We start from the raw sequence: 12,911 nt of genomic DNA, 5'->3' as shown, positions 1-12,911 counted from the left end.
GGTATGTGTGGTGGTTATGGCTAAACATGGTAGGATAAGATCAAGAAGGCATGTGCTGAAACGTGCCTTGGAACGTGCGGGGGAGGGGAGGCCGGACTCAGAGCAGTGCACCTGACCCAGATGAATATCCTCCTTTCCAAGGAGGGGAGACATTTCCTTCGAGGATGCCCATACCTGCATGCCCTCCTTAACCCCACACTACTTACTACCTTGGTCTAGCCTCTCCATGTCTGGAGGCAGGGAGCTATCAGTCAGTAGTTGGAAGAACTTGTTTTGCAAGCTTTAGAACAAATCCCATAGTACCTTCCTTGCCCTGCAGAACTGAACTCAGCAAGGCAGCCCCTCCCAGAATCCCTTAAGGGAGAAGTATTTTGCCAATGGCATTATCTCAGCTGACAAAGTTTTAAGGCATAGTGTGTTTAAAGAGTTATTTACCAATTTCCAAAATAGTAGCAAAACGGTCTCCATAAAGCTAAGTGACTCCCAGGGAAGAAAGTACACATTACATTCTCATACTTGTTTCCTTAATTAGGAACAGATCCTGGTGGCTGGGATTTATTTTCATGAGCACACATCCACAAAAATGAGAAACATCTTGACACGCTGCAACATCCATAATGTTTCTCAAATCTCAATTCCTAATTGGGTTTAAAAAAAAAAAAAAAGCGGCCACAAATTTTCACGCTGGTTTTGATTCGGGATTCAAAACAGAACCTCAGATATGTATTTCTTACATTGTTCCAAAACGTGTATAAGCTGGGTCGAAATCCGTTAAGACCCGCTTCAGACATTAAAAAGAAAAGAATTAAAAAAAAAAAAAAAACAAAAAAAAAACAACCCAAGGCATGAATTTGGAATTTAACATGGCAAAGAACATTCTTCTTATGGAACATGGAAACTAACTTGCGTTCTCCCCCACTTTTAAAACATCTTAATCTATTTACTCTTTATAAAGAGGAGAAAAGGGCTAGGAGATGTTTATATGGCACCTGCTTCAATCCTCTTAGAGGATTCCAAGGGCTCCTTTAGGTGTGTTTTTTCTTTGTCAACTCATTCCCCAAATGGGCTAGCCTTTTTCTCTGCTCTCACTAAATTCCCTTACAATTAAGAATCCAGATGAACCATGGAGTCTGTAACGTAGAAATTCTTCTCCTTACCTACGCAGTTTATCCTCAAGGATTTCCATGTACTTCGTAGTATTCTCCTTCACACTCGTTTCTGCAACACAAAAACCCGAAGTTGATGCAATTGTACGCAAAGATTGAACACAACCCAAAAATGCTCGACTAAAAGCCAAAAACCCAAAGGATCGCCGTCAGGCCGATAGCGATGATCACATCCTAGGTTTGGAAAACACTCGAATGCACTGAGGCGGCTGCCTGGAGCGAGGTGCTGGAAATGCTCTGAGGCCTTCAGCATCTCTGCCGGAGATGAAGCCAGGGGGCAAGGTCACCAGGCCGCGCGTGGTATCTGGCAAGACAGCTCATTTGGTGTCTGGAATGGAAGCCGCTGTGTTCTGTGCGTTTTCCCCTTTCCCACCTGGTGGCCAAGAGCTTGGTTGCAGAGTATGAAAAAAAGACCAGAAAGAGGAACAAGTCCCGTCCTATGGACGAAGCAAAAAAACCTCACCAGTAGTAGCATGGGATTGCGGCCCCTTTAACTGAGGAACGCATGGAAACGTGATCCTGACAGTAGCTGACATCAGAGGCTTGGCTTCCAAAGCTGGGAGATCAGCGGGCTCCTCGAGAGAAACTCAGAGCCTCGTAATCACCAAATGTTGAAGGAACAGATGATTGTTATTCCTTCCGTGGATCAAAGAGGCACTTTACCAATAAAAAGAAACTTGGTACATTTTGGGGCAAGCCCTGATGGCCTGTTTCCTCCTCTGGGGAACGAACGTGCTTTCCTCTGAAGGTGACCGCTGACGGAAATGTGAATATGAAGTGCCCAGAAGAGCAGGTGGCAGCAGAGAAGCCCCCAACAGATGGCAGCTGTCATTGATGTTATTGCCATTTCTATCATCACTGTTATTATTGCTAAGGTGGACTTTATTTTTTTTTTAATTTTTTTTAACGTTTTTATTTATTTTTGAGAGAGAGAGAGAGACAGAGCATGAGCAGGGGAGGGGCAGAGAGAGAGGGAGACACAGAATCCGAAGCAGGCTCCAGGCTCTGAGCTGTCACAACAGAGCCCGACGTGGGGCTCAAACTCACAGACTGTGAGATCGTGACCTGAGCTGAAGTCGGATGCTCCACCGACTGAGCCACCCAGGCACACCTATTATTATTTTCATTTCACCCTTTATTCTCAAAGGTAATTCATGCATGACACTCTAAAGTTGGGGGATGTGGAAAGCAGAAGTCCTATTGCCTGAGCCTCTGCCTAGAGGGCTCTCGGGATCTTATTTTTGCCAACATGTATGTACAAGGGTGGGGGACAGAGGGTATATTTGGAACTGGAAAACGTACCTTGAAATTCCTCAAAAAGAAGCCAAATATTTATACAGAAATTAAGGGGCGCCTGGGTGGCTCAGTCGGTTGAGTGGCCGACTTCGGCTCAGGTCACGATCTCGCGGTCCGTGAGTTCGAGCCCCGCGTCGGGCTCTGTGCTGACAGCTCAGGGCCTGGAGCCTGTTTCAGATTCTGTGTCTCCCTCTCTCTGCCCCTCCCCCATTCATGCTCTGTCTCTCTCTGTCTCAGAAATAAATAAACGTTAAAAAAACAATTTATGCAGAAATTAAAACAAAAGTTCTGGTTCATCAGTTCATAATAGATAAAAACAGAAATGTACGCAATGAAAGCAACTATTTAAGTTGATGTCCTATCGTGTTGATTTATGTCAGTCTCATTCACAAGTTAAGCTGTGTTGAGTTTTTTTCTCCAAATAAATCAGCTAAATATTTATTTTCAGCACCTACTATGTGGCAGATACTATGCTAGCATGGGGAATAAGTTGTGGTGATATGGTTCCATGTAGCTGAGATCTGCTCACTGGTTCTTCTGGAGCACGTACTGCAAAAACTCAGAACGTCCCAACCAGAAATGCTCTGTTTCACATTCTATACTTATTTTGTGCCATGCGCTGTTCTAAGCCCAGGGGGTAATTTAGTGAACAGAAGCAATAAAGATTCCTGCTTATGTAATGCTTAATTCTGGTAGGGGCGGGTAATAATTAACATAAAAGTTCCATAGAATACTTAAAAGGTAGTAAGTACTACGAAGCAAGAGAAGGGGATCAGAACGGGGCAGCAGAGTGGTCAGGCACCACTGGGAAGGTGACATTTGAGTTAAAGCATGAAGAGGGTGGAGAGGAGCACATAAGCAGCCATACTGGGAGGAGCACAGTAAAGGGAAGGAACAGCCAGTCTAAAGATACTAGGGCAGGAACATATGTGAGTCCTCCAGCAAAATCTGGAGATGTTCTCTGGGAAAAAGAGGCAGAGAAATAGGCCAACTCCAATCATGTAGGCCACTGTGGCAGATCACATTTCCAGCACATGGCCACAGTCATATTCCTGGTCCCACACACTAGTCCAGAACTTGGCCACTCCCCATCAAGCAGTGAAATCTGTCTCCCTCCTCTTGAATCTGAACAGGTTATGACATTACAACCAGTGGAGAATGGCAGGAAGGATGCTCTTTAACTTCTGAGGCTAGGGTCCAGCTTCTGCCTGGCTCTTCCTACTGGGAACCCAGCCAACCATGTTGTGAGGAAGCCCAAGCTACATGGAGAGGCCATTCACAGGTGTTCTGGCTGACAGCCCAGGTGAAGGTCTCAACTTACAGCCAGATATGTGAGTGAGCAAGCTTTCAGATAATTTCAGCCATAGAGTCTGAGGGACCCAGACATCAGGAAACAGAGACCAGCCATTTCTGCTGCTCTAGGTCTAAATGCCTGACTCTCAGAATTTGTACACACAATAAATGGCTCTGAGTGATTAGGTCTGTGGATGATTCGTTACATAGCGGTAGTTACTGGAAAGCCATGTCAGGATTTTGCGTGCCCTGAACGAAATGGGAAAACACTGGAGAAGAAAGGCCACAAACTGGCTCATGACTTCTCTGTTGAGAATAGACTCTAGGAAGACACGAGAGAAGCAGAGAGACACAGGGAGGTTAGAGCGATCATCCAGGACAAGGGGACGGGGCGGGACCGAGGCCATGGTGTCTCAGGAGTTGGTGATAAGAGGTAGGTTTTAGATATATTTTAAGGACAGAGGCAGCAGGAGTGCCTGATACATTGAATTCAGGAGTGTGAAAAAGAGACCCATCGCGAATGACTACAAGGTTTTTGCCCTTGAACCACTGGAAGACAGAGTTGCCATGAAGCGAGGGAGAAGGAATGCAGGTGAAACCAGTTTGGGGAGATGAGCAAGAGTTCAATCTCAGACTGAAATTTGCTGAGAGTAGAACTTAAATGTTCTCACCAAAAAAAAAAAAAAAGTCAAATATGTGTGGATGTGTTAATTAACCAGATGGAGGTGGGGGAGGGCTTCTTTCACAACGCATACATGTATCAAATCATCACGTTGTATACTTTAAATATCTTACACAATTTTATTTGTCGATTATACCTCAATAAGCTGGAAGCGATAAAAGCAATTGAGAAGCTTAAAAAGAGTCCAATTTGGAATCTGATAACGTTGAGTTTATGAGCCATCCGGTGGCGATGTCAAGTATGAAGTTGGCTATGTGAGTCGAGAAAAGGTCTGGCGTGCCGATGGACATTTGCAAGGCACTGGTGTGTGAAGCCACGAGACTAGATGATGTCACTGACAGAGTGAGAGTAACTTAAGAAGCCCGCGGTGATCATATGTAACTACAATTACATTGCGATGCCACCTTTCCTCCAAAGGACAAAAATTCACAGCACCTCCCTTGAGGACAAGAAAGCCATATTCTTATGTTTAAAAGTAATCCGGGTATCTGCCACATTCATGCTTCTGTTCAGAAATAACTATGGTAGTTAGGACCCACACAGGAACACCCAGGCAGTTTGATGAGCCTTTCCACTTGCCTGGAGGCCACCACCCGCAAAGGATGTTGCATTGAAATACTGGATCCTGACCCATCTCCCAGTCAGCCAGCCTAAAATGCCTTGCACACATTTTCGCTAGGTTGACTAGTAACCTTCCAGAGAAGCCAGGACTGTAGACAGGGAGTTTAAGTTTTTAACTTCCTAAATAATATGCCCCAGATGCATTGAGAATAGAGCTCATCTTTTCTTCCCTTCTTTTTTCCCTTCCTTTTCTAACCGGGTCTTAGAGCCTGGTTGGTAGTGGTTTTGAGGCAAGCTTCCAGGAACCAAGGATGGCTGAAGGAGGCTGACCACTACAGGTCAGCAGGCCTCCTAATTGGGAAAATGTACAAATGCCTCCCCTCTGCTCCATTTGCTGAGGGGATCTGGTCTCCAGGTTCAGGCAATATTATCAGAATGGGATTCATATAATTAATTTCATGAATCCAATTAAACAAAAACTGATTGATAATTAAATGCGGTAAATCTGTGAAAACATTTAGCAGAGCGCACGGTACAAACACAAATCAACGTTTCAGGAATTTAACCCGGGTCCTACTTCATGCCAGGCACTATTTAAATCTAGAAGAGACATGCCATCAAGGGACACCGAGAGAGCTGGGGGCCAGACTCTAACGTTGATTTCCCCCTGGAGAGCACAGCAACATTTTCCATAAATCTTCATGATAACTGATGATCCAAAAATGTCCCGATGAGTCTGATGAAAAAATATTACCGCGTTATCCAGCAATATCCTTTCCAGTGTAAACAAGGAAGGTAAGAGAATGTTAAGTGGAAAACAAATCTAATGAGGTTTTCTGTGCATTATATCTTTTCTTTGCATAATAAAGGGACAGCAATATTTGTCACAATAGTAGTACAGGAAATGACTTGCTATCAGATTGAGTGAAGCATTTGACTACAAAGAACTTCAGCCCCACCACCCTCAATCAATAAAGACAGCATCATGAGATCAGCACAGTATGACCTCAAATTTGAAAATGGAAGCCGAAGGGACCCCATCAGTTTAGCATTAATCACAAATTTTGTCTAACATTTGCCATTTTCTTGGAATTTTCAATTAACATACTAATTCTAGTAACACAAGGCTTGGCCTTGGTTTACAGAAAGAAGTCATCAGATTTCGAAGATCATTATTCAAGGATCAATGTAGACACAATCAGCTCCCATGAGTAAAATCCTCCAAAAGGAAGAAGTGAAAGACAAAAGAGAAATTGCTGAATTCTGAGAAATTGTGAAATATCTAAAGTATTATTCTACTTGAGTGAATGAAGAACGTGTTTATTTGAGTAATGAAACCATGCACGGAGATGAAGTGGTAACATCGAGCTAACAAAGACCCAGGGAAGTCAACGGCACAGAAAAATGGACTTGCACCTTGATTGTCTTGATACGTGGGATGGAACGGTATTGTCTAGGACCTTGAAAGATGGCAGAATCCATGATATGAAGTGCAAGTCAAGTTTTACACTGGAGGGCAAGACGGAAACACCAGCCATGAGTCCCTGCTGATACCAGAGTGATCTTGTCACATTGGAAACTCACTGTGCAGAAAACATGATACCAAGGTAATGATATCAATGATATAATGATATCCTTGAGAACTTCTTGGGTGGCAGGTACTGTTCTAAACACCTTGTTCTAAATATTAAATGATGATGGTACCTACAAAGCAGCTCTATCGTTATCCTTATTTTATATAGGTAACAGAGGGGCAGTAGGACCAAAGTCACACAGCCAGTGAGGGAATGTCCCAGAGCCCATTGTTAGGGAACCCATGACTTCTATTTTAAATAACACAAGGGCTCAGAAAATGCACATTGAATAAATGCATGCGAAATTTTAGCCACCAACAAAATGGAGCAGGTGTTCACAGACAGAGTAAATTAAGGACAGTACAAAGATGCTGTAAGAAGTCAGAGTTACAAAGAGCACAGGCAATTGCAGAAAACAGCCATCAACAAACGGAAACCTGATTGTATATAAGCTGTATGGAAGAAGGCTGATAACATATTTGCTTAAAATAAATTACCATTTTGTAATATAAATATATATTCACATATAGGTGATTTCATAGTAGGTTGAGATGAGAAAAATGATTAACAGTTCTCTGTTATTATATTCATGTTGCTTCACTCCTAATAATAAGATAACAACTTCATGTGGTTTCACAAACAGATTTTTATTTGCATGTATAAGTTTGTTTATTTACAGGATTTTTCTGTTACCACGATGTGTGGTAGTCATTTAAACTGAGTATCAAGAGAGGGTTCCTGAGTTAAACAGGATACAATCCCGCCTGGGTCTTAGAGTGGTTATGGTCAATTCTCTAGGTTTGGAACCAAATAAATACACCATCACTAAATTAGCAATGGATTCACTTCTCATTGGCAGGTCATTATTCAGTGCTGTTGTTAATTTCCCTCTCTTTCTCTTTTCCTCTGATGTCCATAAGAGATTTGCAGGGAGAAGAAAAATGACCAGATATGGATCTGACAGAATTAATAAATGGTACCAGAAAGCAGACTTCTCTTTGGGGGTGTGCCTGACTCTCATTCTTATATCCATCCAGAGTTTCTTAAATGTGCCCGGCTGTGCATTGGTCACTATGGCTGCAGAGTTGAATCTGACTCTGCCCTTTGCCTGAAGAACACCAGGTTCGGTGACATAAATGCATGATGAATAAAAGCAGGTTGTTTAGTTCAGTGGCGGAAACTTAAAGCAGCACTCATTCTGGGAGAATTACGGAAGAGATGCCGCCCCGCTTGAGGGGGTTAAAAAATGACTCCCTGCGGAAGTGAATGAAGTAGAGATCTTGAAGGATTTTCCATGCTGGCTGAAGCCAGGGGAGGCATGGATAATCTGAAACAGCAGTTGCACAGAAAATAAGATATGTGTTTTGGAACATCGGGCATTTAAAGTCATATTATTTTACTTTCCCATTAATTTCCGAATCATTTTTTCCCTGAGCTTACATTAAGATTAGTCGATGGGGTACATGATCCCACGCCAAAGGAAGACAGGGTGTCTGCAGGACATGGGCAGGTCCAAGGGCGCAGGATCCGACCTTCCACTGCCAATGTCACAGCCACACCTGGAAGTGGATGCAGAGATGAACTCCTTCATCCAGACGTCCCCCTTGGGGGAATCTGAGTGAGAATGTTGTGTTATAATAACCTCACTGGCAGAGGCACCAAAGGTCAGGGGGTGGAAAAGCTTTTTCAGAGCTAGAGCATCATCATGGGACTCAGGTGCCCACAAAGAAAGTAAAACTAATTATTCTGAAGTTATGTTTATGCTGCCGCTTGCACTGTTTAGCTCTGCCTGATGGCGTGTGGCTTTGGCTGCCCAGGTGCCCCATGGCTGCCTCAGGGAGCCCCGACCCACTGCCCTTGAACTCAGAGTGCATCTCAGGGACTTGTCCGTTTTGACACTCAAGTCTGTAAAAACCACCCCTGCGTATATGGGAAGAGATGGCGGGCAGGTGGGAAGAAAGGAGAAATGAGTAGCTAAGCTCCATGAGGTTTAAAAAATGTTTTAATATACAGTGACTGATTCTGCTACATAAAAGATAAAGCCCGAGTTCCAGGTTCACCTGCTGTGCTTGTCACGAGTTAATTGGGTATCATCTGATACAGTAATTCTCACTTTCCCAGTTCAGACCTGCTCCTGCATGCAATCTGCCAGTGCCCTAGAAGCACACAGCCTAATAAATCAGCACAATGCAATGGCAAGAAGGAAAACCAAGTAGGCGTGGTATGGGAAGCAGGTCAGGAAAAAAAGGTAACAGTATCAGCTCCCATCACCTCGAGCCACAGCCCCCATGCACATGTCCTCGCCAGCCAAATGTTTCTACCAAATGAAAAGACAATTCCACTCTCCCCAGCTCTCCCTGCAGACCGGCCTTTGTGGGCTGTGGTTTGCCTTTAGCTTTCTAGCACATGTAATTGAAAGAGTTCTGACCTGGACATCCATTTGCAATATTTAAAAAAAAAAAAATTAAGTTTTATTTGTTTATTTTGAGAGAGAGAGAGAGAGAATGAGCAGGGGAGGGGCAGAGAGAGGGAGACAGAATCCCAAGCAGGCTCCAGGCTGTCAGCACAGAGCCTGACTTGGGCTCAAACTCAAACCACGAGATCATAACCTGAGCCAAAATCAAGAGTCGAACTCTTAAGCTACTGAGCCACCCGGGGGCCCCTGTGATATTTTAAAAACTGTTTAAAATGTCTATTTATTTGCATTGCCTAGTAGTGTACATTTGAGAACATACACTCTTCTTTTTCCTTCTCCTCACTTCCCTCAAACATGCACACACGCATGCACGTACCACATGCACACATGATTTACTTCCCCTCTTTTTGACAGAACAAGGAATAGAATGTGGGGCTTGGTTTTCAAAACGGAATACTATTTTCTTAATCTGTGTTTGAAGAAAAAGCCCAGGGGCACGTGGGTGGCTCAGTCAGTGAAGCGTCCGACTTCAGCTCAGGTCATGATCTCGTGGTCCGTGAGTTCGAGCCCCGCGTCGGGCTCTGTGCTGACAGCTCAGAGCCTGGGGCCTGCTTCGGATTCTGTGTCTCCCCCTCTCTCTGCCCCTCCCCTGCTCATGCTCTATCTCTCTCTGTCTCAAAAATAAATAAAAACATTAAAAAAAAAAAAGCCCAAATCCACATTTTATCTTCTTGAGCTAAGGAAAGTGAGTTCACACAAGGTGCTGGCATGATGGCCATGTGTGTGCGTGATCTCATTTACAATAACTCTCTAAATAAATCCCTTTTGAGGATAGGGAGACTGAGGCTGAGGGAAGTTAATTCAAGGAGTAAATAAAAAATTCAGATCCAGTTCATTTGTTGGGTTTTTTTTTTAATGTTTATTTTTGAGAGAGAGAGAGCACAAGTTGGGGGGTGGGAAGGACAGAGAGAGAAGGAGACACAGAATCTGAAGCAGGCTCCAGTCTCTGAGCTGTCAGCACAGAGCCCGACGTGGGGCTCGAACCCACATACCATGAGATCATGACCTGAGCTGAAGACAGATGCTCAACTGAGTGAGCTACCCAGGCGCCCCAACCCACTTCAGTTTTATGACAAAGTCTATATGTTCTCAAATACATAATCCTACTGCCCAATTGTCATGAAATATAATTGACGAATTCCCCCCCCACCCCCACCCCAGGCTTTCTACATTTCACAGAAGAATTTACTTTTCCCTCTAACACAGAGGCTACATAGTTGCATACATAACTGTTAAATATTTGAACCTGGCATCTCTCTGTTTGAAACCCTAGGTGCTCTACCCTAGGTCTGACCTGGGTTATCGCCCTTGGAAGAGAGATCCTGGAACGTGGGCAGCAGAACTCAGATTGTGCTCAAGGGCAAGGAATGGCAACCCTTGGAAGCCGATCTGACCCCCAGCTACATGGGTCTCCATGTTGGCTGTGCCCCCCTCAGCCGTCTTGAGAAGTAACTAAGCAGCCACCCCACTTATGGCCCGCCCCTTGCACCCAGCAGATCTTGGCAGGGAGGCGTGGGGATACAGAGGGAACGCTTTTAACACCAACTGCTCTGCTCCCCAGTCCCATAGCATATCAGCCAACGTTCGCCACCTCTAGCAGAGGGATTGCCCGGCACCCTTCCCTTCCGGGGTGCTCACCATCCTCAACTCGGCCCCTTGCCGGCATAGCCACCGTCTTAGCCGCGTCCGTCCCGGGTGGAAGACACGTTCGTATGAACCAAGTGGCTCCTCGCTCCCGAGTTTTCAAACGTGCACTGGCTGAAGAGGACCCGCCCTCTCCATGGCCAAAGCTGAAACACGAGGGCTGGATGCTGCCTGCAGCCACAGTTTAGGCACAGTGACAGGACAAAGCCGACACGGGCTAACAGGGAAGGGGGAAGGACAGAGTCCCGCAGCTTCAGAGCCCCCGGGTCCGGCATCCGGGTGCCCTCCCACCCCGTCTCCACGGTGGTGTCTTGACCCAATGCGCTGCTTTGTCTGACTCCTAGACTTACATCTTGACTCTGTTTCCTCTGCCTGGAACACTCTCCTCAAATGTTTTCTGCCTTTCCGCCCACCAAGATGCTCTCTGGGCTACAAGACTCTGATTGCTTGCCCTGAACCCCCTCTTTCCCATGGTGCTCTTGCCTCTTGCAGGCTTCCAGACCTTTCAGACCTTTCTATAGCCATCAAGTTCATGTGGGACATGGCTGATCCTCATGGGATTCTATCTTCTTTTTTTATTATATTTGAGAGAGTGAGCGAGACAGCAGGGGAGAGGGCAGAGGGAGAGGGAGAGGGAGACACAGAATCCGAAGCAGGCTCCAGGCTCTGAGCTGTCGGCACAGAGCCTGACATGGGGGCTTGAACTCACCAACTGTGAGATCATGACCTGAGCTGAAGTCGGACACTTAACCGACTGAGCCACCCAGGCGCCCCTAGTGAGAGAGAATCTTAAGCAGGTTCCACGCTCAGCGCAGAGCCTGATGCGGGGCTCAATCCCACAACCCTAGAATCATGACCTAAGCCGAAATCAAGAGTCAGATGCTCAACTGACTGAGCCACCCGGGCGCTTCAGGGTTTTCTTTTCTTTGAACCCTTAGTGCCTAGCGCAGTCCTGAGCTCAGAGAAGGTGCCCATTATGTCTTGCAACACCAGCACAGGCCGGGTACTGTGCCAGACGCTGGGGAAGCACAATGAAGATGATGCCGTTTATGTTCTCAACCTGATAAGGAGATAGAAATCAGAACAGATTATCAGGACGCCAAGCACCTGAGGTCATCAAAGAACGACTCAGGCAAGGGTGCAGGAGAGAGACAGATGCAATCCAGGCTGAGGAGGAGAGAGAGGGCCGCACAGGCTCCCTGGAAAAGAGGACCTATGAGCTGAGAAAGAAATGAATCTACAGACACACTTCAGTTTCTATTACAAACAAAACAGAGCACATGGGGACGAGAGGGGCAGGTGCCAGAGGAATGAAATAAACAGAGAAGATGGCAAAACTCCTGTGTTTAAATACCAAGTCATCAGGCAAGCTGTAAGAGGTTCTTAAAGACAGAGAACAAACTGAGGGTTGCTGGAGAGGTGTTGGCGGGGAGGGATGGGTTAGATGGGGGATGGACATTAAGGAGAGCCCTTTATTGGGACGAGCACTGGGTGTTATATGTAAGTGATGAATCACTGGGTTCTACTCGTGAAATAAAAAAAAAAAAGAAAAAGAAAAAGAAAATTTCTGGTGTAAAACCAGGAAAGTAATTTCAAGCATAGGATTTGATTGCACAGGTTGGCTGCACCGTGAGAGAAAATTAAGACATCCATATTTCCATGACTCCATGATATACAGTGGTTGATGGCATAGATTCTGGATTCAGACTGCCAAGGTGAACGTTAGCTAAGCCACCTATTAGCTGTGTGTCCTTGGTCAAGACACTTAACCACTCTGTGCTTCAGATTTTCATCTTTCTTTTTTTTAATTAAAAAAAGTTTTTAATGTTTATTCATTTTTGAGAGAGAGAGAGAGAGAGAGAAAGAGAGGGCATGAGCAGGGAAGGGGCAGAGAAAGAGGGAGACACAGAATCCAAAGCAGACTCCAGGCTCCGAGCTGTCAGCCCAGAGCCCGATGCGGGGCTCAAACCCAGGAACCATGAGATCATGACCTGAGCTGAAGTCAGACACTTAACCGACTGAGCCACCCAGGCACCCCCAGGCTTTTGCCTTTTTGATGGGACCTTAACATGCCTATCTCATTGTGTTATTATAGAGATTAAGGTGATTCATACCTATAAAAACAATAAAATACAATAAACACCAAGACATCAACAACGCCTCCTGCAACACAGAGGCACCAACTCCCTGCCCTTCCTGTGCCTCGTCCGTCCTAGCTG

The 12,911-nt window shown here is 45.3% G+C and overlaps 1 protein-coding gene across 5 annotated transcripts in view; it reads right to left on the bottom strand.

Annotated features, from left to right (window-relative positions):
- The window catches only part of DISC1 (DISC1 scaffold protein), a 359,999-nt gene that overhangs the window by 79,232 nt on the left and 267,856 nt on the right, over positions 1–12,911 (bottom strand). For all 5 annotated transcript variants that reach the window (XM_060642825.3, XM_060642818.3, XM_060642819.3 and 2 more), the window contains one exon: positions 1,158–1,218. In XM_060642825.3, coding sequence (XP_060498808.3) covers positions 1,158–1,218 — 61 coding nt within the window. The remainder of the gene's footprint in view (positions 1–1,157; positions 1,219–12,911) is intronic.

The sequence above is a fragment of the Panthera onca genome, chromosome D2 (assembly GCF_046562875.1).
Source record: "Panthera onca isolate mPanOnc1 chromosome D2, mPanOnc1 haplotype 2, whole genome shotgun sequence".
In the NCBI taxonomy this organism is placed as follows: Eukaryota; Metazoa; Chordata; class Mammalia; order Carnivora; family Felidae; genus Panthera; species Panthera onca.
The sequence above is the reverse complement of the archived record's forward strand: the minus strand, read 5'-3'. Positions and strand labels throughout refer to the sequence as shown.